Genomic DNA, 23,459 nt, shown 5'->3' on the forward strand with positions numbered 1-23,459 from the left:
ATATCTTCTCCCAATCCGTTGGTTGCCTTTTAGTTTTATTGTTTCCTTTGCTGCTCAGCCCTTTAAAGATTATTTCCCTAGGCTCAGGTAGGGCTAGATTGCATTTCTTTTAATGTAAATTTTTAAGCAAAGTATAACACAGAAAAAGGTACAAATCAAGAGAGTACCATATCATGGTAAGTCTTTCAATGTGAGCATCTCCCAAAGTAATTAGCACCTAAGTCGGAAAGATTATGTTATTAACACCCCAGAAATATCATGCCCCCTTCTAGTCCCAACCATGGTCCTAGCGTCTCACATCATTACAGCAAAACAAAACAAAACAAAAAAACCCTCTACTGCTACATAATATACATACCTTAAAATTTAAAGTATATGGAATGTTCAGAGGTGTGGGACCATCACTAATCTAAGTTCAGAACATTCCATCAGCCCCAGAAGAAACTCTATACCCATTAGCAGTCACTCCCCACATTGGTTAGTTTTGTCTGTTTGTTAATTTGCTCATCTATAAATGGACTCAGTATATTTGACTTACTTTATGTTTGATTTCTCTCTCTCTTTTTTTTAATATTTGAGAGACACAGCATGTGTGCGAGCTGAGGAGGGGAAGAGAGAGAGGGTGAGAGAGGATCCCAAGCAGTCTCCGTGATGTCAGTGTTCAGCCTGATGTGGGGCTCGATCCCACAGACCGTGAGATCAGGACCTGAGCTGAAATCAAGAGTTTGATGCTTGGGCCGCCGGGGTGGCTCAGTGGGTTAAGTGTCCGACTTTCACTTCGGTCATGATTTTGTGGTTCGTGGATTCGAGCCCTGTGTCGGGTTCAGTGCTGACAGCTCAGAGCCTGGAGCCTGCTTTGGATTCCGTGTCTCCCTCTCTTGTGCGTGCGCTCTCTCTCTCTCAAAAATAAATTGAAAAAAGAGTTGGATGCTTAACCAACTGAGCCAGCCAGGTGCCCCTGTTTCTTACAGTTTCTAATCCTCGTTCTCATTGTGTATGGTTCTGGTTTGTTCATTCTCATTGCTGCATCCCATGATTTATCTATTTTACTGTTGTTAGACATTTGAGTTGGTTCTAATTGTGTGAATGCTGTGTATGCATCTTTTGGTGAATATGGATATACACCACGGTGTGAAATGTCTGGGACATATGTACATACTCAGTTGTACAGGATACTGTCAAGGAGTTTTCCAAAGGACTTGTACCCTTGACACTCCCACGAGCAGGATTGGCAAGTTCCAGGTCTTCCACATCCTGGCTACACATGATATATCCTGTCATTCTTGTTTTAGCCCTTCTGGTGGATTAAAATGGTATTGTATTGTGGCTTTAATTTGCATTTCCCTGATGACAGATAAAGCTGAGCATCATTTTTACGTGCTTACTGGCCATTTGGATATTCTCTTTTGTGAAGTTTCCATTCAAGATTTTACTTTTGTCCATTTCTTCTATTGAATTGCCTGCCTTTTTCTTACTGATTTCCATTTCTTTGTTCTGGCTATGAGTCCTTTGTTAGATATATGTGTTAGAAATACTTCTCCCACTCTGTGGCTTGCCTCTGTGCTAGGTTACTTTTTATGCGAAGGGGAAATAATTTTATAACTAGCTCAGATGTTAACATAATCTTTGTTGGCTGTCTTTGCCAGATTTTATATAAATCATATGTGTCAGTCTTCTTGCAATTTTTTCTCTTGATGGATGATGTCGTCATACTGGTGTGCCTGAAGAGTATAGGATTTGAGAGAGAGGAAATCTAGTGAGTTTTTGTATTTTTGTTAAACTTTAGTTTTATTAGGTTATTATTTAAGACTTGGCTATTTTTCTTTTCCTTTGCTGTGCAAGTTAAGGTGCGTCTACGTGTGGTGCAGACGCTGCGGGTTGCTTACCCTGCTTTCATTCTCCTCTCTCTGCTAATAGAAGCTTCATTTGTTCAGAGCTGCAGTGTGCATAATAAAAGCTGCTTGCTGATTTATGACTCTTTGAAATTAGGGTTGGTTATGTGACATGTTCTGCCAGTAGCCCATGTAGGAGAGGTCTGTTGGGTGGGAATTCCAGGAAAGCTGTTGCTTTTCTAAGAGAAGGGAACAGACTTAGCCGGCAGACATCATCTACCCGTCCTGCATTCCTTTCTGGAAAGCGCTCCTGAGTCTCCGAGGCTTTGCCACTGTCCTGCAATCATGACGATGAGAGATAGGCGCTAAAGATGGCAGAGTTGGTCGTGGGTGGTGTCGTGGGGTCAAAGTATAAGCCTTGGACTGCTTTCTTAGGTTGTCCAGAGAAAGACGGATAGGAGATGGAGATCTACTTGTATTTACGCAGGCTGGAAAGTTCCATGATTTGCTGTCTGCAGCTAGAGACCTGAGAGAGCTGATGGTAGAAATTCCAGCCTGAGTCCAAATGCTTGAGACCCTGGAAAGCCAATGGTGTAAGTTCTAGTCTGACGAAAGGAGAAGACCAATACCCTAGTTCAACAAGTGGGGCTGAGAGAGGGAGCCTGTGTGAGCATGCTCCCCATGCCTTCAACTGATTGGACAAGGCCCACCCACACTGCGAGGAGCCATCTGCTTTACTCAGTCCAGTGATTCAGACATTAATCTCCTCCAGAATAATGTGGGTTTTTTTTCCCCCCAGGTTTATTTATTTTGAGAGACAGCGCGCGTGCTAGAGGGGCAGAGAGAGAGAGCGAGACAGAGAATCCCAAGTTGAGCGTGGAGCCTGAGGAGGGGCTCAAAGTCACGAAACCATGAGATAATGACCTGAGCTGAAACCAAGAGTCAGACACTTAACTGACTGAGCCACCCAGGTGCCTGCATCCAGAATAATGTTGAACCAGACATCTGGGCACCCTGTGTACCAGCCACGTTGACACGGTTACGCATCACAGCGGTCTTCCTCGTGGCCTCTTGTTTTATGAGAGGAGTATGGGGTAATTTCCCGGTTCAGGGTGTTTCCACATATGTTGCTGAATTCAGCGCCTAAGAAGTACAGACATTACTCAGATTTCTTGGCTTACAAAATCAAGACTTGTGGCAGGTATGTGACGGTGCTCTAGGGGTGCGCCTGCCTGAGCTGCAGTCAGGTGGGGCTTTGCCACATCCTGCTAAGACAGAAATGGCACCCGCGTTCCTGTGCGTGAGTCTGTGGATGTGGGCCCCCGGTCATCTCAGCTGCAGAAAAGCCCTTCATCCAACTGATGTTAAAGGCAGTTCAGAGACCACCGGGTGCTGGAGACCCAGAGGAGTGCTTCTGGCCCAGAGGGGCAATTCTGTCACCTGGCTTATTAGACGGAAGCATCTAGCTCTTGTCTCTCTCTGGTGTTTATCCCCAGGTCTTTGTTAGAGTAACAAACGGCTTTGAGAGGGAAAAGTCCTAAATACTTGTTACTGATGTGAAAGATACTTGAGAAGGTACGTGCTTGTGACTTCGTTATTTGGGGCAAAATCAGCTTTGATTCCCATTATGAGTCTGGGACTCACATTATGCCCATGTGGGCCTAAAAGGTACTTGTGGCTTTTTGTCCTTTATACAGTTTTTTAATAATTTTTTTTAACGTTTATTTTTGAGAGAGAGAGCATGAGTAGGGCCACCTAATTGCTGAAGGAGGAATGGTTCCGTTCGGCAGTTTTCCACGCTTGGAGAACCAGTGTCCTGCTGCCACTCGGAGATCACGGCATCGTAGGCTCGTGCCGCCTCTTCTGGGGCCTGAATCCCGGCTCTGCGGGTCCCGCCAGGCGCCTGGGGCGCCCACTGGGTCCTCTCCTTGAAGGGTTGACTCCCTGCTCCACAGAGCACCTCCTTCATGCTTCTAGGTCTTAACCTTCCCCCGCCTTTGTTTCCCTGCCCTGAGTGGTAGCTACCACTGACCGAGCCTGCTTTCTTATTAGCACCTTCTAGTGTGTTCTAGAATGTACTTTTTGTTTTCTCCTTCCCTCCACTCACAATAGAATAGAAATCTCTGCGGGCCAGGGATTCCACACCTCTGGTTTGCTGCAGAAGTGAGGTGAGAAGGAATGAGCGGATGGTCCTCCAGGGGTGATTGCAAGACTTTGGGATGATGCCAAGATTCTTGCCCGAGCCCTGGACGGTTGGAGTTGCCTGTGGCTGAGCCGAGGAAGGAGACGGTGGAGCAGGTTTGGAAGGGGAAGGTCAGAGTGTGAGCTCTGGCCATGCTAGCATGTTAACGTTTTATTTATTTTTGAGACAGAGAGAGACAGAGCATGAACGGGGGAGGGGCAGAGAGAGAGGGAGACACAGAATCGGAAGCAGGCTCCAGGCTCTGAGCCATCAGCCCAGAGCCCGATGCGGGGCTGGAACTCACGGACCGCGAGATCGTGACCTGAGCTGAAGTCGGACGCTTAACCGACTGAGCCACCCAGGCGCCCCCATGCTAGCATGTTAGATCATCTCCAGGTGGAGACGTTGACAGGAAGATGTCCAAGCTCGGGGACACGGGGATAAACACAGGTGTCGTCGGCCCCTACACAACACTTAAAACTGTGAGAGCAGAGGCCAGCTACCGGAAGAGTGGGGGACGGTGAAGGGGAGAGAACAGAGCCAGGACGGGCCGATGCCGGGGCGCCAGGGAGATGAAAACTACCGAGGAGGTTGGAAACCGGAGCCCCAACTGACTGTCATGAGCAGGAAAACACGGGAGGACGCCATGTGCTGGCATTCCAGAGAAGGACGCAAGGGGACCCACTGTGTCGTGTAGCCGGTAAGTCATGCAGGATGAAAACAGAGAGTTAACCGTTGTATTTGGCACTGTGGGAGCCGTCCTTGACCTCGGCAGGAATTAACCGTTGCATTTGGGACTGTAGGGAATCGTCCTTGACCTCGACAGGAGTGGTTTTGGTTGAGTGGGGGAAACAGAAGGTTGATGGCAGCGGGTTTCATAGAAAACGGATGAACGAATGAAAAGTCCAAAGGAACTCACTTGGTTGTAGGGATAATAGTTGATGGAGAAAAAAATGGGTTTCTGATTAAAAAAAAAAAAAAAAAAATCTTGGTGCAACTGTAAATGTATGAGTTCTGTCAACTCACTGGTTAGTCTCCTGCGTTGCAAGCCAGGCCTTTCAGGTCCTATCTGAAGAGGCAGTGGCAGGGCTGGGGAGGCTTCGCGCGAGGCCGAGACGGGGAGCAGGGTTTCCCCCCTTCTCTGCCGCGTCTTCCACCGGCCGGCCCCTCGGACCAGGCCGGCAGGGAGATCCCGTTAGACATACCTCGGTTTCTCCTCCTCTGGACCCCTTTTCAACTCTTCCTTCCGTCTGCTTACTGCTGGGCCACCCCGTTTCCCCTCGCGCAGTGCTTGTGTGCCTGTGTCTCATCTGTGTGCGTGTGAGCTGGAGAAGAGCTGGATTCCTCCCCGACGTGCAGCGAAGGGCCTCTGCTCGCCCTCGCCGGCGGTTCTCCGCCGCTCGCTTTCGAGAGAATCTTAGGCGTGAGCTTTTTTGAACTGGCATTTTGGGAGGGAGCGGCCGCAGCCCTGGCTATTTTTAGTGCTTTCTACTGGGATTTGTGGATGTTTGTGTTCTAGTAACCAACATAATAGCTCTTTGGAATTGCTCCGTTAGCACTGTGAAAGGGGAGTGTGCGCGTGTGTGGTGTAAAAGGTGGGGGGAAGCAGGAAAAGAAATGTTCAAGTCCTGTCTTCCTGCGTGCCAGTTGCTTTCGTGGGATGGTCAGAGCTGAATGACGAGATGCTGAATTTATTTCCCAAGCCGTGACCTGTGTGCATGGAAAAGACTTACAGAATATCTCCGTTTGTTTGTTTGACGTTAGTGATGATTATCTTGAGATACAGAGGCCCTGGTTGCTTTCCCAAGGAAAGGCTTAGGAAGTGTAAAATGTCCTCATGGGCTCGCCTCTGACGTGCTTCATTCGCCTCCTCTGGGGATTGTTTTCATTTCTGGCAGGCGTTAGCTCGCTCTGGTGGCAGATGCTTCAGCAAGAGCTTTCCGTCCAGGGGGTGTTCTTGGCCTCCGGGCTTAGCGTCTCCTGCTGGTGAAGAGACGCACATCGGGTCAGGGGACCAGGGATGCAAGGGCAGTGCGGTCTCTACGAAAGTCGGCCAGTTGCCATTGTGTCCTTCAGCAGGGGGCTGGCTCTTTGCGCCTGCGGGCCCAACTGGCTGCTGCCTCGGGGACGTGAGGTAGATGGTGGTGAGAGAGCGAGAACTGTGGTGTGAGTGCACGGCCAACAGCGGTGCTGGTAAAGAGCCTGAGCATCCTGCCTGCCTCCCCGATGTGGTCCTGTGCCTCCTCCACAGACCCAGGGACCACAGAGAGACTAAGGATGGCCCAAAGCCCGGATTGCCTCAGCGTTGGTTCCGCCATTGTGTGGGGACAGGACCCAGGCCCGGCACATGCTGCGTATGGGTAACTACTTGTAAGGAACAGTGAGACACATGCTAATGTAGCCAGAGACTGACCTCGAACGTCTAATCCTTTTTGGTGGTGGGAGCACATCATTGAGAATATGTCGTCTTTGTATAATTAACAAGGCAATTAGAGAAAGGGAGACTTAGCCTCTACGACACAAACTGAGCTCTTCTGTATCTATCTAGCAAGACCGTGAGGGTATCAGCTTTAGATTGACTTAAAAAAAAAAAAAAAATCCGAGGAGGACAAAGGCACCTGAATTACAGACTTCCGGAGCCTGTTGAAGCACGGACCGCTTAGAAACAAAATCTCCGAGAGGCAGCCAAGATCTTTTCATTTTGAAAATGCTTTAATAAGTGTTGACAACACTGTTTTGCAAAATGTAAAGGTACTATACAAATTCTTAATACAAAAAGAATAAATTAAAAGCAGATTTCTTTTTAATTCTGCAACTTTGTCTACAACATACATCCTTTTCATTGATTACAGTTGAACAGAATCCAGTAAAATCATTTTACATGCTCTACAGTCAGTTTCAGGAGCAACCTAATCCTTTCTCCCCATTATTAAACTAGAGTCCATTTTACACAACGTGTAATAAACTATTGACATTAATGTATATGTAAAACTTTACACCTAGTTAACTAAGCAGTAACTGGTCATCTGATAGCACCTGGAGGGGGGTTTGCTATATTTAGAACTAACACTGAATGAAAACAAATCGGAATTTTAACAGTTTCAACACTCACCTGCATATAATAAAACAAAACAAAAAAAAAATCCACCTGTCTCACAACAAAGTCTGATGTAGGTGTTCCCAACAGTCTTCAGGCTAAACAGGCAATTTCTTACACGTATCCCAAGAATCCAGTAGGGGCTTATATCAGACCAGGGGCTTTATATTCCATCTTACTTTGTTTTTAAAGAAATCGGGATCTGGGAAGAGCTTGCAAGTGCTTGTACAAAACAGCTATTGTTTCCCACCACACTGGTCATTAATCATGTCGGTCTCAAAGGACTAACAGTATGTACATTTTGTAGTAACTGAACGCAGCTCAACAGTAAAACCTGTTTGACTTAATCTCCGTCTTTACTACCAGACTAGAATGGTGTTTGTCTGAACTGGATTTCCCTCCCACCCCGTTCCTCGCTGCCTCCTGAATCCAAAACCCAAGCGTTGAGGAAGAATTTTCGTCTCTCATTCCTCGTAAACCCAACTGGGCTCAAAGCGTGACCCGATGGACGTCAGACCAGATTTGAAACTACGGTACGTGCTGGTCACCCCGCAGCCACGTAACCTTGTCACCTCCTCGGTTTCTCTCTTGACTTGCCCTGCTGCACACAGTTCAGTTTGATTATCTGTCACTGGAGAGAAAGAAAGATGGCCCAGTGCAGAATATTCTGAATGGGGAAGGAAGAAAACCTTCGGGCTGTAGCTCTGATTGATCATCAAAATGAGGGCAAGGAAAACCCCATCCCCTCCCTCCCCACGATCACTTCACGGCATCGGAACCAGTTTTGTTTCTCTTGCAGGGTTTCCCCAGAGGTTTTGTGAGGATGTCCCTTTCTCCAGCTGTTATCACCACAGAGCTGGTGTGCACGGAGAGGGGACACCGGGCCCTCAGTTGCCCAGAGCGGTCCCGGCCTCAGTGGGACCCCACAGTGCTTCCCAAGCTACAGCAGAAGGAGAGCACTGCCACTGAATTCACTGTAGTGTCCATCCTACCCTCCTGGTCTGGTAGAGTCTCTCGTTACCCTCGGATTACACAGACATAAAAAAAAAAACAAAGATTTTTCTTTTTACGCTAAAGCTAACTGTGGTTCTGTTTGCCCACAAAATTACCCCACCCCGGCTCCTGTCCCTGGCTGTCAAAATGCCTTTGCAATATAGGAAGTCATTACAAGTGAGAAAAAGCGTCCCCTCCCCCGCCCCCCTCCCCCCAACCTGTGCCAGTAAGCACAGCGTACCCCCCCTCTGTGGAGACCGCGTTTGTGCCATTTGGAATAACCCAACGAAGAGTGTGCGCTCATTATTATAAAAGTATTTTTGAGGCCTTTGAAGATAGATGGCTTTCCGGTTGCGTATTAAGCAGAGCTCAAAACACATGTAAACGTGCGGCTCCCACACACCTTTTCTCTCTCTTCTTTCTTCCTCTCTTGGTGTCTGCAGACGAATGCGGGTACATCTCGGTAGCTGACGAGGCTGTAGGCGTACGGGCCCTCTGGGAGCCGGGACTTTCTCCCCCCCCCCCCCCCCACCCCTGCTCCGCCTAAGAGACACGGGATAAAAATCTAAGGGCATAGTTGGGGTCTTTGAATAAGTGACACATTGGCAGCCGGGTGCGGTGCCGAGAGAAGTCGAAGTCGGGTCTGAGCTCTTGGTCACACAAGTGCTAACAAATAGGAAATGAGCCACAACGGTCAGAACCCTCGAATGGATGGCCATGTGCTTTTCCCTTGGTTTCCCGTAAAAAAGAAAAATGTAACACCTTGTGCAAAACAGGACACGCTTTTACTGGTGGTTTTAATGAGAGCGAAGCGCTTGGCGATCACCACCTTCCATTTCCTGCAGATCCCAAAAGAAAAGCAGCTTTGTGTGGTGGGTCGGATGGGAAGCCCCGCCCCCCTTCCCCCCTCCCCCCCTCCCCCCCTCCCGCACAGACCAGGCGGACCTGCTCCTCCCCGTCCACACTCCCAGGGATCTGGGGCAGCAGCTGGGTTAGCTCTCCGGGCTCTGGCCTGAGACAGTGGGTGGGACGGTGGGAGAGAGGGACAGGGAGGGGGAAACCATTTACGTGTGGTGGGCTTGCACTTGTGATGAGTAGGAGCCGTTGAGAATTTAAAAGGTTTCACTGCAGAAAGAATGTCTTCCCCTTGGCCCCTTTTTTGTTTTTTTATTTTTCATTTTTTTTTTTTTAAATCTTTGGCAGCATAGAACTGATTGTGATCCTCGGATGCATCTCTGACATGTTAAGCTTCCTTTTTCATTCTCCCCCTCCCCCGACAGCCACTCCCCCCCTCCCCCCCCCCACCCCGGGACTATTTCAAGTGTCAACGGAGTCCCATATTCCCCCGCGCGAGCGAGCGAGGCATCCTCTTCACCGAGTGCAGGCCGACCATAGCTTCATCGTCTTTCTGGATCACCCTGTACTCGAGTCCCCTTTCCTGTTCTCTTCCAATGCCACCTGTCCACAGGAGTTTGATGTCCGTTACCTTCCCTGATGGCTCCCGGCCTGGGGGCTGTCACGGCAGGGGGAAGCCACCAAGGTGCCGTTGAGGATTGGCGCCTGGCTCTCCGTGGGCGAGAGAGCCAGAGGACACACAGTGGGACCGGAACCTTCCAGAATGTCTCCTCAGTCAGGTTTTTGAGGGTGAAGGGAATGCGGAGACGGGAGAAAAAAAGTGCTGAGGGCCGAAGCTGGTGCAGGGTGACAGTGCGTCTGGGTAAGGCAAATGAGAGGCAGTGAGGTGATCTCTGAATGGCGTTGAGGCGGTCAGATTGAGGCCGGCTGGCTCACACGAGGGTCCCGGGCTTGGCTTTTTCCTGCCCGTACCACTGGACGTCGGCTAGTTCTGGATAGAGGGAGGAATCCAGGAAACAGCTATCAGCGTAGCTCCTGCAGGGAAGGCAAGGAGAGGGGGTGGTTAGGGGAGAGCGAAGTTCAGGAGTTCGTGCTCAGTTCGGCGGGGGCTGATCCTGATGGGTAGTCCTCCCTGTGCATGAGGAACTGGGCCTAATTCGGTGCCGAGTATGGACGAGGTGCTCACAAATGGGGGAAAAAATGCACACCGAGGAGACCGAAGCCTTGAACGCCCGTGATGGAGCAAAACGGAGCAGTGGTTCTGAAACTGGGCTGCGTGCCAGAATCACCTGGGAACGCTCAAGGGCACTCCTGTTCGGGTCCTGCCCTCAAGATGCCGGTTTAGCGGGTCTAGGGGCGAGCCTGCGCCGTGGGAGCTTCCAAAGCTCCCCAGAGCTGGATTCCACGGGATTCTTCCTCCCGCAGCACAGCTGCCTCGGTTCTGCTCCAGGAGGCCTCAGGCGTAACCATGGGTTTTTATTCTATCGGAGAAGCACGTTCAAAATGTCAGGCTTCCCGACCGTGAAACACGTGGTATTTTGAAAGTGGTTTAAACAGTCTTTGAATCAGTGCTGTTGACTTATTTTCAGAGAGAGACCGTGCAAGCGGGGGAAGGGCAGAGACACAGAATCCCAAACAGGCTCCGTCCTGCCAGCGCAGGGCCCGACGCTGGGCTCGATCCTGTCCCACCAACGGGGGGATCATGACCTGAGCGGAAACCAAGCACTGGACGCCTGACCGACTGAGCCACCCAGGCGTTCCCCATCGGTGCTGTTTAAGTAACATGCATTGTTTTCTGATTATCAAAATGCATGGAAAACACATAGGCAACTAAACTGAAAACAAAACTCTTCTTAAAAAGTTGTCATGTAGGTTGAGAAGTAATTTTTACATATAGTTACACAGATGTACTAAAGCCGACAACCATTTCTAGGAAAAATAGCCCCTCTCTCATCCCAAACTGGCTCCTTCGGGGCAAGATAAAGGTCGAACTTCATGTCCGTGAACATGGCCAAGGGGTAGCATTGCTAGGCAGGTGCCCAGAGGCTGGCTCGGCGACTGGGAACAGCCCCTGCAGCCTGAGAAGGTGAAGGCCTCTACTCAACCCCCACCCCCCACCCCCCCGCCCACCCGCCCAGTGCTGGCTGGCATGGCTCAACTCTGTACTCTGTTCAGAAACGGCACAAAGGGGCCTGGTGTCGCCTGTGTGCTCTTTCCTTTTTCTTAGCGTAACTTGTAGTACCTTCTGGGATGTTTGTAGGGACTCCTACAGGGATGGAACTGTGGGCCTTGACCCTCCAGCTGCTGAAGCCACATTCCTGTGAATGATGTTGGTCTGTGATGCCCGGTTAGTAGCTCTGTGTTTCTACTGCTGGATCTTCGAGGTTGACACCCCATCTTGGGGTAGAAATCTCTCTTTGGAAACACCACGAGGATTCTGCATATGTGGCGGAAGCTGACTTCCTCCCCTGCTGCTGGTGCTGCTTTATGGGTGGGGATGTGTGAAGAGACCCTAATCCAACACGGTGCAGGGAGCAGTGAGTTTAAAGAGCAGCCCCATGGGCCACTTTGTAAGAATCAACAGTTGAACCCATTTTTCTGTTCAATTCGCTGACCTCTCTAGGAACAAAGAGCTGAAGGCATTGCGGATTTTGTAAATGTTTCTCATCGGGCTTTTGAAACGCTGAAAGGGGCACCTGGGTGGCTCAGTGGGTTAAGCATTCGACTCTTGATTTCGGCTCGGGTCGTGATCTCATGGTTTGAGAGATAGGGTCCTGAGGAGGGCTGTGGGGAGCCTGCTTGGGATTCTCTCCCTCCCTCTCTCTGCCCCTCCCCTGCTCGCTCTCAAAAGAAAACTTAAAAAAAACAAAACAAAACCATGAAAGTTGGAAAACTCAAAGCATCTGTGGCTCACTGTGGCCTTTAATGAGAGTCCTGGGCCCAGAAAGCCTGAAATACAGTGGGGTCAATGCCGCTTTCAGAAGCAAAAGTGCCATCCAGGCCCTTAGGATGCTGGCCACGGGGATCTGTTCCGATATTTAAGTGGTAAAGGGCTAACTCGATCGCACCCATCCTGCAAACTCCCTCTCCAAGCTGACAACACTGACTCTTGCCATGGTGCCTGAGGGACTGAGAAAGTGTTTCCGGGAAAAGGTGGCCCACAGGGGGCATATAGTGTTTTTTGGGGGACGGTCCCTCCCTAACATTCGTCCTGGTGGTGCCCTCCACTCTCCCCAGGGTGGGCAAGCGGGCCAAGTCGAATCTACCCACCAGTGTCACTGGTTCAAAGCAGGGCAGAGGCCCAAGCCAGGCCACGTGGCCCTCACACCCGGAGGATGGGTTTCCTCCTGAGAAGGCAGTTCTTGGTGGGAGCAGGAAGCAGAAGGGCAGCTAGAGAACCAGAAAGCTCCAGCTCCCTGTTGCCCAGACGCACGAGACCGGCATGAGCCTGTAAAACGCATCCGTTTCTAAAAGAACAGCTGGATCCAAACTGTTTCTGGAAGTTGGAATAAATTCAGGTTACCTGCTCAGCCAGCCAGAGAGAAGACATTTGCCTTAATCCTAAGGAGCCTCCCCCCTAGCTTTTTGCTCCTGGCAAGAATGACCTCCCTGAAGTTTGCATGTCAAAGAACTGGGCTTCGGGATAGTTCCAGGAGGAGACCAGACAGAGCATTTCCATCTCAAAGACACAGGGAAAGAAGGCAAGTTTCTCCAAGAAGGATTTTGCTTCTTAAATCCTGATCCCTTAAAATATCTGCAAAGCTTTTGGAGATGAATAGGGGGGTTTGGGGATTGGTAAGAAACGGGGTGGGCTGGGAACTGCTTCCAGAGCTGTGTTACTGTTCCTGTAGAGCCTGGGTTTGTAAGACGGGGGACGCTTGTCTTTAGTTCCTCAAGGAGTGTGGTTGCAACTTGACTGAATCAAGTCAACAGGCTTTAAAATTTTAAATGTAAAATTTACTCAGTTGAATTTTGTTTGACAGTTTGGTGGCGGCCGTGGGATCCAAAGAGGACTTCAGCCAGCTTCAGGGACAAGAAACAGAGACCTGGTACCTGCAAACCCCTTGAGTTCTCTCTGTCACCATCTCTGAGGGCCCTGGGTAAGTACCTCTCGGTTTCGAGCTCTGCCCTCTTGGCCTTAAGCTCCCCATCGAATCGGCTGCCCAGTCCAGCGGTAACATTGGGTTTGGACTCCCAGGAGGTGCCGGGCGAGTCCTCAGCCCTTGCTTACTCTGCAACCCCAGTCCAGGGCCTAGCCGCTCAGCCTGAGCTGGCAGGTGGTTCCACCTGGAACCTGAGTCCCCAGCCCACGGCGCCCACGGTTGACGTGCGCTCGTTCAGTCCACAGTTGTGTGCTGGGAACCACGGGTGGTGCGCACGTAAGGCCTTGTCACGGCCAGTCCGCAGTATCCTCTCCTTGCTCACTGCGGGTCTGTGAGCGTGCACATGAGGTAAAGGAATAATAAATCTGTTGTTAATGGGCAGCTCAGAAACCAGAGCTGGAAAGTCGGTGGGCACCTAAAAGCTGTTAGAGCGCGTGGCCACCCAACTCGATGACCGTTAGAAGCTGGTTACGGAATGGCCTAGATGGACACTAGGTCACCCGCCAAGCTCAAGAAAATTTCCACCCAGTGAGGTACACGGTGGAACACCGCAAGATTCCCAGCCCAGCGGTACGTCCCTCTTAACTGTCAACTTGTCTCTGACAAACCTAAGGCTTAGGCGACGAAATGAGATCCTCCGGTTCCAAAGAATTGAGTGCGCCCCCTTTCGGCACAACTGCTTTTATGTCTAAGAAGTAGGTCCCAGAAGCTGTACGTGACTACAAAGACGGCAAGATGTTCATAAAGCAAGCTAGAATCACCAGGGCTGTTGTGTGAAAGGATTTCAGCCTAAAATGAAACCGGAAGAAATGAAACGGAGAAGCTCATGCCTGTGTCCTCAGGAGAAGGGAACTGAAAACTGGACCGATTTCCTGGAAGGGCCTGATTTACGGGAGACTGAGACTTCTCTCCGGCATAGTGAACATCTGCCCGGAATGGCTCCTGTCCTCAAGCCAGTGAACTTACTGTTGGACCACGGACGCTGCCAGGAGAGACCGCCTTCTCCAAAGTACAAGACCACTGTGTAAGGATAAGGCGTGGACAGACGAGCAAGTTTCACAGCAGCTCACTTGCCACCCACGAGACGATTCCGTGCAACAAGGGACACCAGGTCATAGGTCAGACAAGTAGGGCAAAGGCTGTCCTCCGTGAAGAGGACGTTTCCCACGAAAGGCACACTGTCAAACAAAACCCAAGTCCGCACCCTAAGTATTCGGTGCTCTTGGGAAGACTCTAAAGATGGGATCCCAGGCATCTCAATGCTCTAAGGGTGACCCTCACCCCAAAACCCCAGTGGTTTTATGCTAAAAAAAAAGTTACGGTCTCTCATGCACACGGACCGGCAGTATTGAAGACAACTTGGAATTGCAGTGGTCATTACAAGGAATGTTCCAGTTAGATAAGTTCCCTCATTTAAGAAGTGCACTTGAATGCAAGGATTCCCAAATGAAACAGAACGGGTTACCTATTTCAGTCAGCATGCAGAAGCCTCCAGAAGGCTTCAAGATCCCCAAACTGCTTCATTGAAAGATTGATTGCAAAAGGGTAATGAAAAGTTAAAGACCCAAGAGGTACCTAAAACGAGACCATATGACTGCAGGGACTCCTGGAACTCCCCTTTATCCTCCTCTACACCCGAGTACTCATAGTATTAATCCTCTGTCTGAATGGTCCTTCCACCCGGAAGAGACTACATGACCACACTCACACCAGTCTGTCAAAGGAGGGCCCCCATACAGGCCCCTCACAGGATTGACAGGATTCTGAGGGATTCTCTTGTAACCACTACCAGTCCTTCCTGGAACAGCTAAGGGGAAACTAAAATTAAAGGGACCCCTTGTCAAGTTCGGGGAGATGCACAACTTATACTCTGTACTTTGAACCCCACTTGCTCCAGAGCCCAAGATGGGAATCCTGGAAAAAGAAGGGCGAGAATCCCTACCTGAGTTTGCTCTCCCAAGTTACTGTGGCCCACTCGAGAGAGGAAGGTAAGATTTCACGTCCCTTCCTTCCCAATTCCAGACCCACAGCTTACTGACCCTTTCCCTCCCAGGGGCAGCTGTTGCCTTCCTGTGTCCTGGGGGCTGGGCTTGGCAACCATTGTGTTGGGAACCCCAGTGTGTGGTCAGGCAGAAATGCCGGCTGAACTCCGTTTCCGGTTGGGGTTCCAATGCTTACTGCCAGTGCTTGGGAATTGGGCTGTCTTTGTTCTGGTCATCTTTGGGAGTGGCTCTAGATCTCGAGAGTAGTGTTGTTTGTGCCCTCTCTGAGGACACCTTGTGTGTCCACGGCGTTGTTCCATACTACCAGGAATATTTACGGTTTGAGCTCAAACCTGACAAGATACGATTTTAAGTAGCTCTTTGGTCAGAAGTTGGCCAAATTGAAAGCGCATAGTCACCATCAGAGCCTAATGGCAATTTCTTTGGGAACTTTCCCCTCTAGGCCAAAATTAAACTATGTACCCAGAGGTAAAGAAAAACATTCTGAAGCATTACTAGAACAAGCCAGAGACAAAGGTGTAAATGGAGAACATGAGGAATCATTTAATTTCCATCCTAGTTGAAGATCTCCTTGATATAAAGAAGCAAACCAAAGATAATGTAGCTGGGTGGGTGGGTTGGCCTGTGTTGCAACCCAATTTCCTGAGGAATTAAAAACAGGGGTCCCTGTCTTAGAACAAATCAAGTCTTGATCAGAACAAAGGTAGCTGTAGTAGCAACGCAAATCCCACTTACCATTTTTACCAATTTCCAAACCTTCTCCATTCATTTCAAAAGGCCTACAGGTATTTTAAGAGATCTGGATTTAAGAAACAAAGCTCTTCTTGGGAATGTTCTACTTGCAGGAACTTCGTTGATAGGTCCTCTCTTTGAAATGCAAACTTCAGGGAGGTCATTTGTATCAGACAGGGGTTGGGGTGGGGGGTGGAAAGGCTATTTGGAACTTAGGCCAATGAACATCTTAAATGTCTTCGCTACAGATGCTTTGGCTGTCTGAGCAGGTAACCTGAAATTATTCCAACTGTTCTGTTAGTAATGAATGAGTTTTGCATGATCATACTTGTCTCGTGGCTAAAATTTAAAACAAAAGCGATTAGGATCTCTATCCACCTGTGTGTCTAGGGATTGATGTTGTAAATGCGTGACATTTTTCTGGCTCTGGGCGGTATTGCTAAACTTAGTTTGTAAAAGAGTTTTAATTAATTTGCTTAAAGAGAAGTACTTATTAAATGACGTATTCTAAAACTGTCACAAATAGAAAAACAACACACATATTTTTCAAGTTCAGGTGACCTAGGATAAATCCTCAGTAAATAAAGGCTCAGGTTTGTAGGTTTAATTAAAATAGTAATGTCTTCAGAGTTATCAGCATTAAATATAACGTAGGAAACAACTTTTATTCTACCCGTGTTTACTAGTTATTTAAATTCATGTCATCTCTGTTACAAAATTTGTTAGCCAGAAAGATAACTTAAGATGTTGGCCAGCTGTTTAAGGTCTTGAGAAATTTTCATGACTAACAAACATAATCGTTAAGAACAAGTGAACAGATACATATTGGTCACAGTCTAGAAGTTTTTCACTGGGTAGAAGCTTTTTTTGTCAACAAACTGCCAGTTTGGTAGCAAAAAAATTATATGCAGACATCATCCCTACATGTAGCGCCTCCCCCTGTTTTGCACAGTGACCTTGGAAGTCATTTTCCTGGCCACGTAGTCCTTTCTCCACCTCAGAGGCGGCTTTGCCATATCGTCCTCAACCTCCGGGACTAGTAGAAAAGACTAACAGCATCACTCAAACCCCATTAGGAAAATTCTGTGCCACTTGGGAATTTTCCTGGACCAAGGTGCAGTCACTGGTCCTTCTGAGTCTAAAGATTGATGTGACTCTTACTGCTTCCCCCCACCCTCCTGTGCCTTGGAGGACTCGTGGTCCGCTAAACCTCTGAACTGCCTTTCTGCTCGGAAGGGACTACATGACCATAGCCAAAAGTCTGCCCAGTTACTGGCCTCAAACGTGGGCCTCTGTACGAGTCCTTCTCAGAGCTGACGGAACTCAGGGCTTTTCTGGGAACCTGCTACCTATTACTCTATTAAACAGCCAATGGGAAACTAAAATTGAAATTTATGGAAAGCCTTGCCCTGTTCTGGTAGCCACCAGGGCTGTACGCTCCGCTTGCTTAGGAGGACCCTGCAGGGGAGGTCCTGGTGAAGTGGCAGAAGCGGGCAAAGGGTGGGGATCCTCACCAGAGGCACCTTTCCTCAGTCTCTCTTGTGCCCACTTGAGAGACGACTGTGAAGTTTCATATTCCCTTCCTTGCCTTATCTAGACCTATTACTCTCCAGGGACGCCTGTATTCCTTTTGGCCATCTTTGGGAATGGCTGTGCATCTCAGGAGGGGAGTATGCTTTGCACCCTCTTTGTGGATGCCTTTGCATCCACGGGGTTCATACTGCCAGGAATATTGAGTGTCCCACCTGAAACGGGACAGGACATAGGAAAGGATTTGTAAAATAGCTCTGTGGTCAGATGTTGGTTACATTGGAAGCTGACATTCAGAGCCTGACAGAAACTTTCTTTTAGATCTTCCCCTCTAGACTAAATGGAACTACGTACCCAGAGGGAAAGAAGAACATCTCAAAGATCAGCAGCTCTAAATTAGTAGAAACCTAATGATTTCCATCTTAGAGAAAGATCTCCCTGAGATAAAGAAGCTGAATATAACATAACAGGAAGGGTGGGTGAGACTGTGATGTCACTCAGGCTGCAACCCAATTCTGAGAAACTAAAAACTGTTGTCTTGGGGTGCCTGGGTGGCTCAGATTGTTAAGTGTCTGACTATTGATTTTGGCGCAGGTCACGATCTCACAGTTCGTGAGTTCAAGCCCCACATTGGACTCTGTGCTGACGGCATGGAGCCTGGCTGGGATTCTCTGTCTCTCTCTGCCCCTCCCTACTCGTGCTCTCCCTCAAAAATAAATAAATGTTAAAAACAAACACCTGTTGTCTTGCAACTCAAGTCTTTGCAAGAACAGAAATGTAGCAATTCAAATGGAAGCAATTCAAAGCCCACCTATCATTTTTACCAATCCCCAAACCTCCCCTTATCCATCTCAAAAGGCTTGTGGGTATTGTCAAATTCTGGCCTTAGGGTAACAATATTCCTTCTTCACCGAACTTGTGTTCTTTCTCTGTGGCATAGAGATGGAAGTGTCATGTTTGGTTTTCTCTAGGAATCAAAGTTGTTCTCATCAGAAGGGAAAAACTGTGGGAGAGTGGTGTTCTCCAAGGTGGAAAATGTTGTCTTCACAAGTATCAGTGAAAAGTTGAAGTCCCCTTGACTCACCCTTTTACCAGAAGCATGATGTGAATGTGATCCTCTTATAAATGGGTGAGTTTTACAGTATTTCAACTGTCTAGTGGCTAAAAATTTCACACACAAGTTCTAAGATCTTTGTATCTGTGTCCATGATCTTGTAAGTGTATGTGTGCCTGTGATACATGTGGGATCTTCTCTGCCTCTGGATGGTACTGACAAAATGAATTGGTCAAGAGCTCTATTTATTTGGCTCAAAGACAAACAAGGGCTATACAGATGATGTACACTTTAAGAAGAATAAATGCTAGCTCAAATGTTTCTCAAGTTCATGTGGTCTAGGGTAATCTTCGGGAAATGAAAGCTAATTTCAGTTGCTTAGTTTCATTACAATAGGCATGTCTTTAGAATTACCAGCGTGAAATACAATACTCCTTTACTTCCTAGGTTAACTAAAAGTCAAATAAGCTCATGTTGTCTATTACGGAATTGGCCACAAAAAGATCATTTAAGATGACAGTCAGCTGTCTAATGCTCATGAGATGTTAGGAGTAATCTAAAAATTAAGAACAAGAAAATTAAACAGAAGGATGATAAAGGTTCATAAATGAACTTTTCAACAATAGTTATGCTTATGGGTCAGTCTGCTTAAGAAATAGTCTCCAGGGGTCGCCAGGTGGCTCAGTTGGTTGAGCGTGTGACACATGATTTTGGTTCAGGTCGTGATCTCACTGTCATGAGATGGAGTCCTGTGTCGGGCTCCATTCCAGGTGCAGATCCTGCTGGAGATTCTCGCTTTCTCCCTCCGCCCCTCTCCCCTGTGCTCTCTTTCTCTCTCAAGTTTGCAAAATCTTTTTAGTCACTTGAAGCCTGAAAATTTATAGTGAGCTAAGTTAAGGATGGACTTTCACTGACTCATTTCTAAATAAAATACTGAAGTGTTCATTACTGGACACAGATTTATCCACTTTTCACTTCCTTTTACAGAGGCCATAAAGATATTTGGGCCTATTAGTACACCTGTTTGAGGCCATATGGAAAAGTTTACTATGAAGAAGAATTTACTTCTAGAAATCATGAAGTGTATTTATAAGTTTGCAAATCTACAGAACGTTAGTGTAAGAGACCATTCACGATTGCTAATAGTTTTTACTAGAAATGAAGAATGCTAAGGGTTAAGAATTCTCATCAATATATGTAATTAAAATTACTTATAAATAATAAAAAGAAACAAGTGTGGCTGAAAAGTAGGCAAGTGAAGCAAAAGGACTGGTTGCTCTTAGCCAACTTGACCACATTCTCAAATTACTTCCCAAGATTCTTTTTTCTACAAACCACCTACCAATTTTTTGTTCCATGGAACAAAATCTGAACGGATCTAAAAAACTGGTAGGTGGTTTGTGGAAAAGGAATCTTGCGAAGGGAATTTGATATGTGGTCAAGTTGGCTAAGATGGGAATGGATTTAAGTTTTTTAATGAGGGTTTTTTTTTAAATGTTAATTTTTGAGAGGGAGGGAGAGAGAGAGACACACACACAGAATCCGCAGCAGGCTCCAAGCTGGCAGCACAGAGCGTGATGCGGGGCTTGAACTCCTGAACCGCGAGATCATGACCTGAGCTGAAGTCAGACACTTAACTGACCCAGCCACCCCCGTGCCCCAATGCGTTTTATCATCCAAAGCACACGGGTGCAAAAATAGAATTTGGTTTTCTCTTGAAAGGACTAAGTCTTCTTGGACATTTGGTCTGATTTTGATAAGCAACTGTAAAAGATTTACCTTTCAAGGAATCGGCCTGCACAGCCAAGATTTTGTGTTGTAGCAAAATAATTTATCGTGCTTCATCTGGTCTTTATGAAGTCGTCCATTCCATAAGAAAACCCAGTCTTCTCACTAGTAAAAGAGCTAAGTTTTGTTCACAACTCTGTCACTTTGTCTATTTGCCTTTATCTACCTAACCAAAGTGACAGGATGTTAATGAAGTATTCTTTCATAATGATCTGTGATCCTATTTAGTCCTGTGTTCAAACCTGTTGATATTTAGACAGTTTCTCGTAACCAGATTCTCAAGGGTGTCTTCCTGACCTTCAGGTAACTTTGAGATTTCCCTAGAAATTTGAGATTTTCCTAGAGTGTCCCTGGGAAATCCCAAAGGATTTGTCTCTCACCTTAAAAAAAGATGCTATACTAATTAGGTTTATTTGCTGTGTTAAACTACATGGGAAGCATTGTCAAATACGTGATAAAAACCTTATTAGATTATTTGTATGGATCATGTTATTAGTATAAACAGTCTAAAATTGTATGAAGTGTCTAGAAATCTGATATGTCCTGGTATAATATTATTCAGACATCTAGTTATTATCTTTAAATTGTGTGTATCACAGAAGTAACCAGATTTCCTCATCAATTCCGTTATAGTGAACTACAATCGGAACTTTAGCATTTTGTCATTTACAGACCCTTGATTGTTTTACTCTGATGATTCTGCAAAACTGAAACGCATGGAAAGAACCCTACCAAGAACTCTGGACCGCTGACATTCCTGCCAAATTAGAAGGTGTTGAACCCGGGGTGCCTATGTCACAACTGAGGAAGGCTCCATCTGACTTTGGGTCCGGTCCAAAAGCCGGAGACCTCAAACTCAAATGGACCAGCAAGAGAGGTCGACTGCTTCTTCCCAAGATGGGGGGTAAGAAAGTTTCTTTCCTCGTTCGCTTTCTGATCATCTTTTACCTAAGTCTTACTCCCTGAAGGGTCTTCAAGATTTTGTCCACCATTTTCCTTGCCCTGCCCTGAAAAGGTAATGTACTTGTTCACATAGCTCAGGCCACTGCAGAGAGAAAGGTGATCTAACCTCCAAAAGACTGGATTTCCCATGGTGCTTGTGATCCCATAGTTCTGCCCATCACAAACTTCTGCTTCACTCCCACTGCTTCGGTTTCTCCGGGCCAAACCCAGCCCCTTCTCTGTCATGTCACAGTCTCCGGTTAAGAACCTCTGACCCAGGGGACTTGGCATCCAGGCTCTATCCAAAGACAGGGACACAAGGGAAGGGTAACCAAATAAAACCACCTGTGGGGTCTACAGCCCCTCAAGTTTTACTGGCCTCCATGGTGGTGCTCTTGGGAGTCCCAAGCCTTAAATAGGAATTAGCACGAAGGATTCATATTCAAAGTTTGCTTCCCTTGACAGAACCCCTAGACAGGAGTAAGTACAAATGAGGCTATAATTAGGAACCTCTCCTGCACTCCTGAAGATGTTGCAGAATCCGTTGCTAAAGCAATAGCCACCTACCAGTAATTCCTGGGATAGATGCTTCTGGGGGAGCTGACACGCGGCTACACCAGATCACTACACAAGCCAGCTGGCTTAAGAAAGCGACTCCTTCGGTGGGGTCTTCCTTTGGTTTGGGTCTTGGGGACCACGGCTCCAAAGTGCACTCGAGGGGCACCTGGGGGCTCCGTTGGTTAAGTGTCCGACCTCTGCTGGGGTCATGATCTCACAGTTTGTGAGTTCGAGCCCTGCGTCGGGCTCTGTGCCCACAGCTCAGAGTCTGCTTCGGATTCTGTGTCCTGCTCTCTCTCTCCCCCACTCACGCGCACTCTCTCTCAAAAATAAACGTTAAAAATTTTTTTTTAAATGCGCACTCCAGACAGTGGGCACGATCCTGCTATAATGACAGTCGTCTCTCTACCTTTTTTTTTTCCTCAAAAGGCTTCAATCCATGTTCGCAGCCATTAACCACCTAGCAACTAATCCCCCTAAGAACAGAACTTCAGAAAAGGAACAAAGAGAATGACCAACGGCAAGAACGAACCTGATGTCATGACCCGTGAATACCACACAGACATTTGGCAAAAGACCACAAGAACACCCGAGCTTTAGAGGGAAGCGGCCCTAATGCCTTAAGTTGTGATCCCATCTCTCAGGCTGAGAATCGGATCAAAAGGAAGGACATGTTGAAAACAAGAAAATAGGCCCCAAATGGAGTCACTCACGCTAAGGTCCACGTCACAGAACAGACTTCACCGCACTTCGGCTCTCTCAGAAGTGGAGTCTTAAACCAGTCCGTCAGGAATCCGCTGACCAGTTAGGGCGTCTGCCTGACAGACCCCTGCCATTCCCTAAAGGAAAGTGACTTGGCCATATCCAACCGATTTTTGTCTAGTGGAGCCTCCTTGTTCCCTCTCCCTCCTGGCTATAAAAGTCTCATTTTGCCTGGTTCCTCTGAGCTCCTTTCTTCTGCTAGACAAGAGGCTGCTTCATTCATAAATTGGTGAATAAAGCCAACAGAATCTTTCAGATTGCCTCAGCGGAATGTAGTTTGCTTTCTTAACACCATCTCCCTCTCCAAGGCTAAGCCCCTGTTTTCCTAATTCCCTATCTCCCACCTCGGAACTGTTCCTTACCTCATCCTACCTTACCTTTTAGGTGGAAGTCTGGCTCCTAATCTACAGCAACATGGTGGTTACCAAACAAACGCCCTGCTTGTTCGTGCATCTGTGTTTTTGCCCCTGCAATGGCCCGTTCTCCAGGTCCCTCCACCCCAGGCCGTGCAGGTGGAGGCCAGGTTCAAGAGGTATGGCCCTGGCGCCAGGGTCCTCCCCTCCCCTTGGAACTCTGGTCTCCAGCATGGTTCCTGGAACGTAGGATTTTAATTTTCTGGTTACATGAGCTTACAATTTTTTATCCACTTCTGAATGGTATCCTTATCTTTTTAGTTGACCTTTGCAATGCTATTTAAATTTCAACATCTTGTCTGCCAGTTAGATTCTGGTCCCTGGTAACCAGACCCAGACAAGGTAGCACGGGTTTTATGGCCACCATGGCAGTGCTGTGCAAATTGGAATACGCCTTGGATTGACCAGGGGTCTCGTTGAAATGCAGACTCAAATTCAGGAGTCCAGATTTCCAACGAGCTCCCAAGTAGTGAGGACAGTGATGCTTATCTGGGGACATTTTGGACAGCAGGCCATGTGGCCGAGTATACATCTGTCCCTCAGGAATGCAGGATGAAAGCAGGGGTGACGTGCAGGTGACTGCATCAACTCAGTCTGGTTTAGGTGCTTTGCCGT

The 23,459-nt window shown here is 47.8% G+C and overlaps 1 protein-coding gene and 1 long non-coding RNA gene across 21 annotated transcripts in view; one reads left to right on the forward strand and one right to left on the reverse strand.

The window, feature by feature from the left end:
• Positions 1-851: 851 nt before the first annotated feature.
• LOC109501325 lies at positions 852-22,686 on the forward strand. Of its 5 annotated transcripts, XR_006600306.1 has the most exons (6): positions 4,726-7,644; positions 12,943-13,059; positions 14,960-15,050; positions 18,299-18,456; positions 20,842-21,073; positions 22,099-22,686. It is a non-coding gene; the product is annotated as an uncharacterized LOC109501325 (long non-coding RNA). The 5 variants fall into 5 exon arrangements; XR_006600308.1 differs by adding an exon at positions 852-4,714 and having other exon boundaries at positions 7,478-7,644; positions 12,943-18,456; XR_006600305.1 differs by having other exon boundaries at positions 14,960-18,456.
• The window catches only part of FRMD4A (FERM domain containing 4A), a 659,116-nt gene continuing 644,897 nt past the window's right edge, over positions 9,241-23,459 (reverse strand). For all 16 annotated transcript variants that reach the window (XM_045060912.1, XM_045060911.1, XM_023256373.2 and 13 more), the window contains one exon: positions 9,241-9,994. In XM_045060912.1, the coding sequence (XP_044916847.1) occupies positions 9,892-9,994 (103 nt within the window). In that variant the 3' untranslated portion in view covers positions 9,241-9,891. The remainder of the gene's footprint in view (positions 9,995-23,459) is intronic.

This window comes from Felis catus, chromosome B4 (assembly GCF_018350175.1).
Source record: "Felis catus isolate Fca126 chromosome B4, F.catus_Fca126_mat1.0, whole genome shotgun sequence".
Taxonomy (NCBI): Eukaryota; Metazoa; Chordata; class Mammalia; order Carnivora; family Felidae; genus Felis; species Felis catus.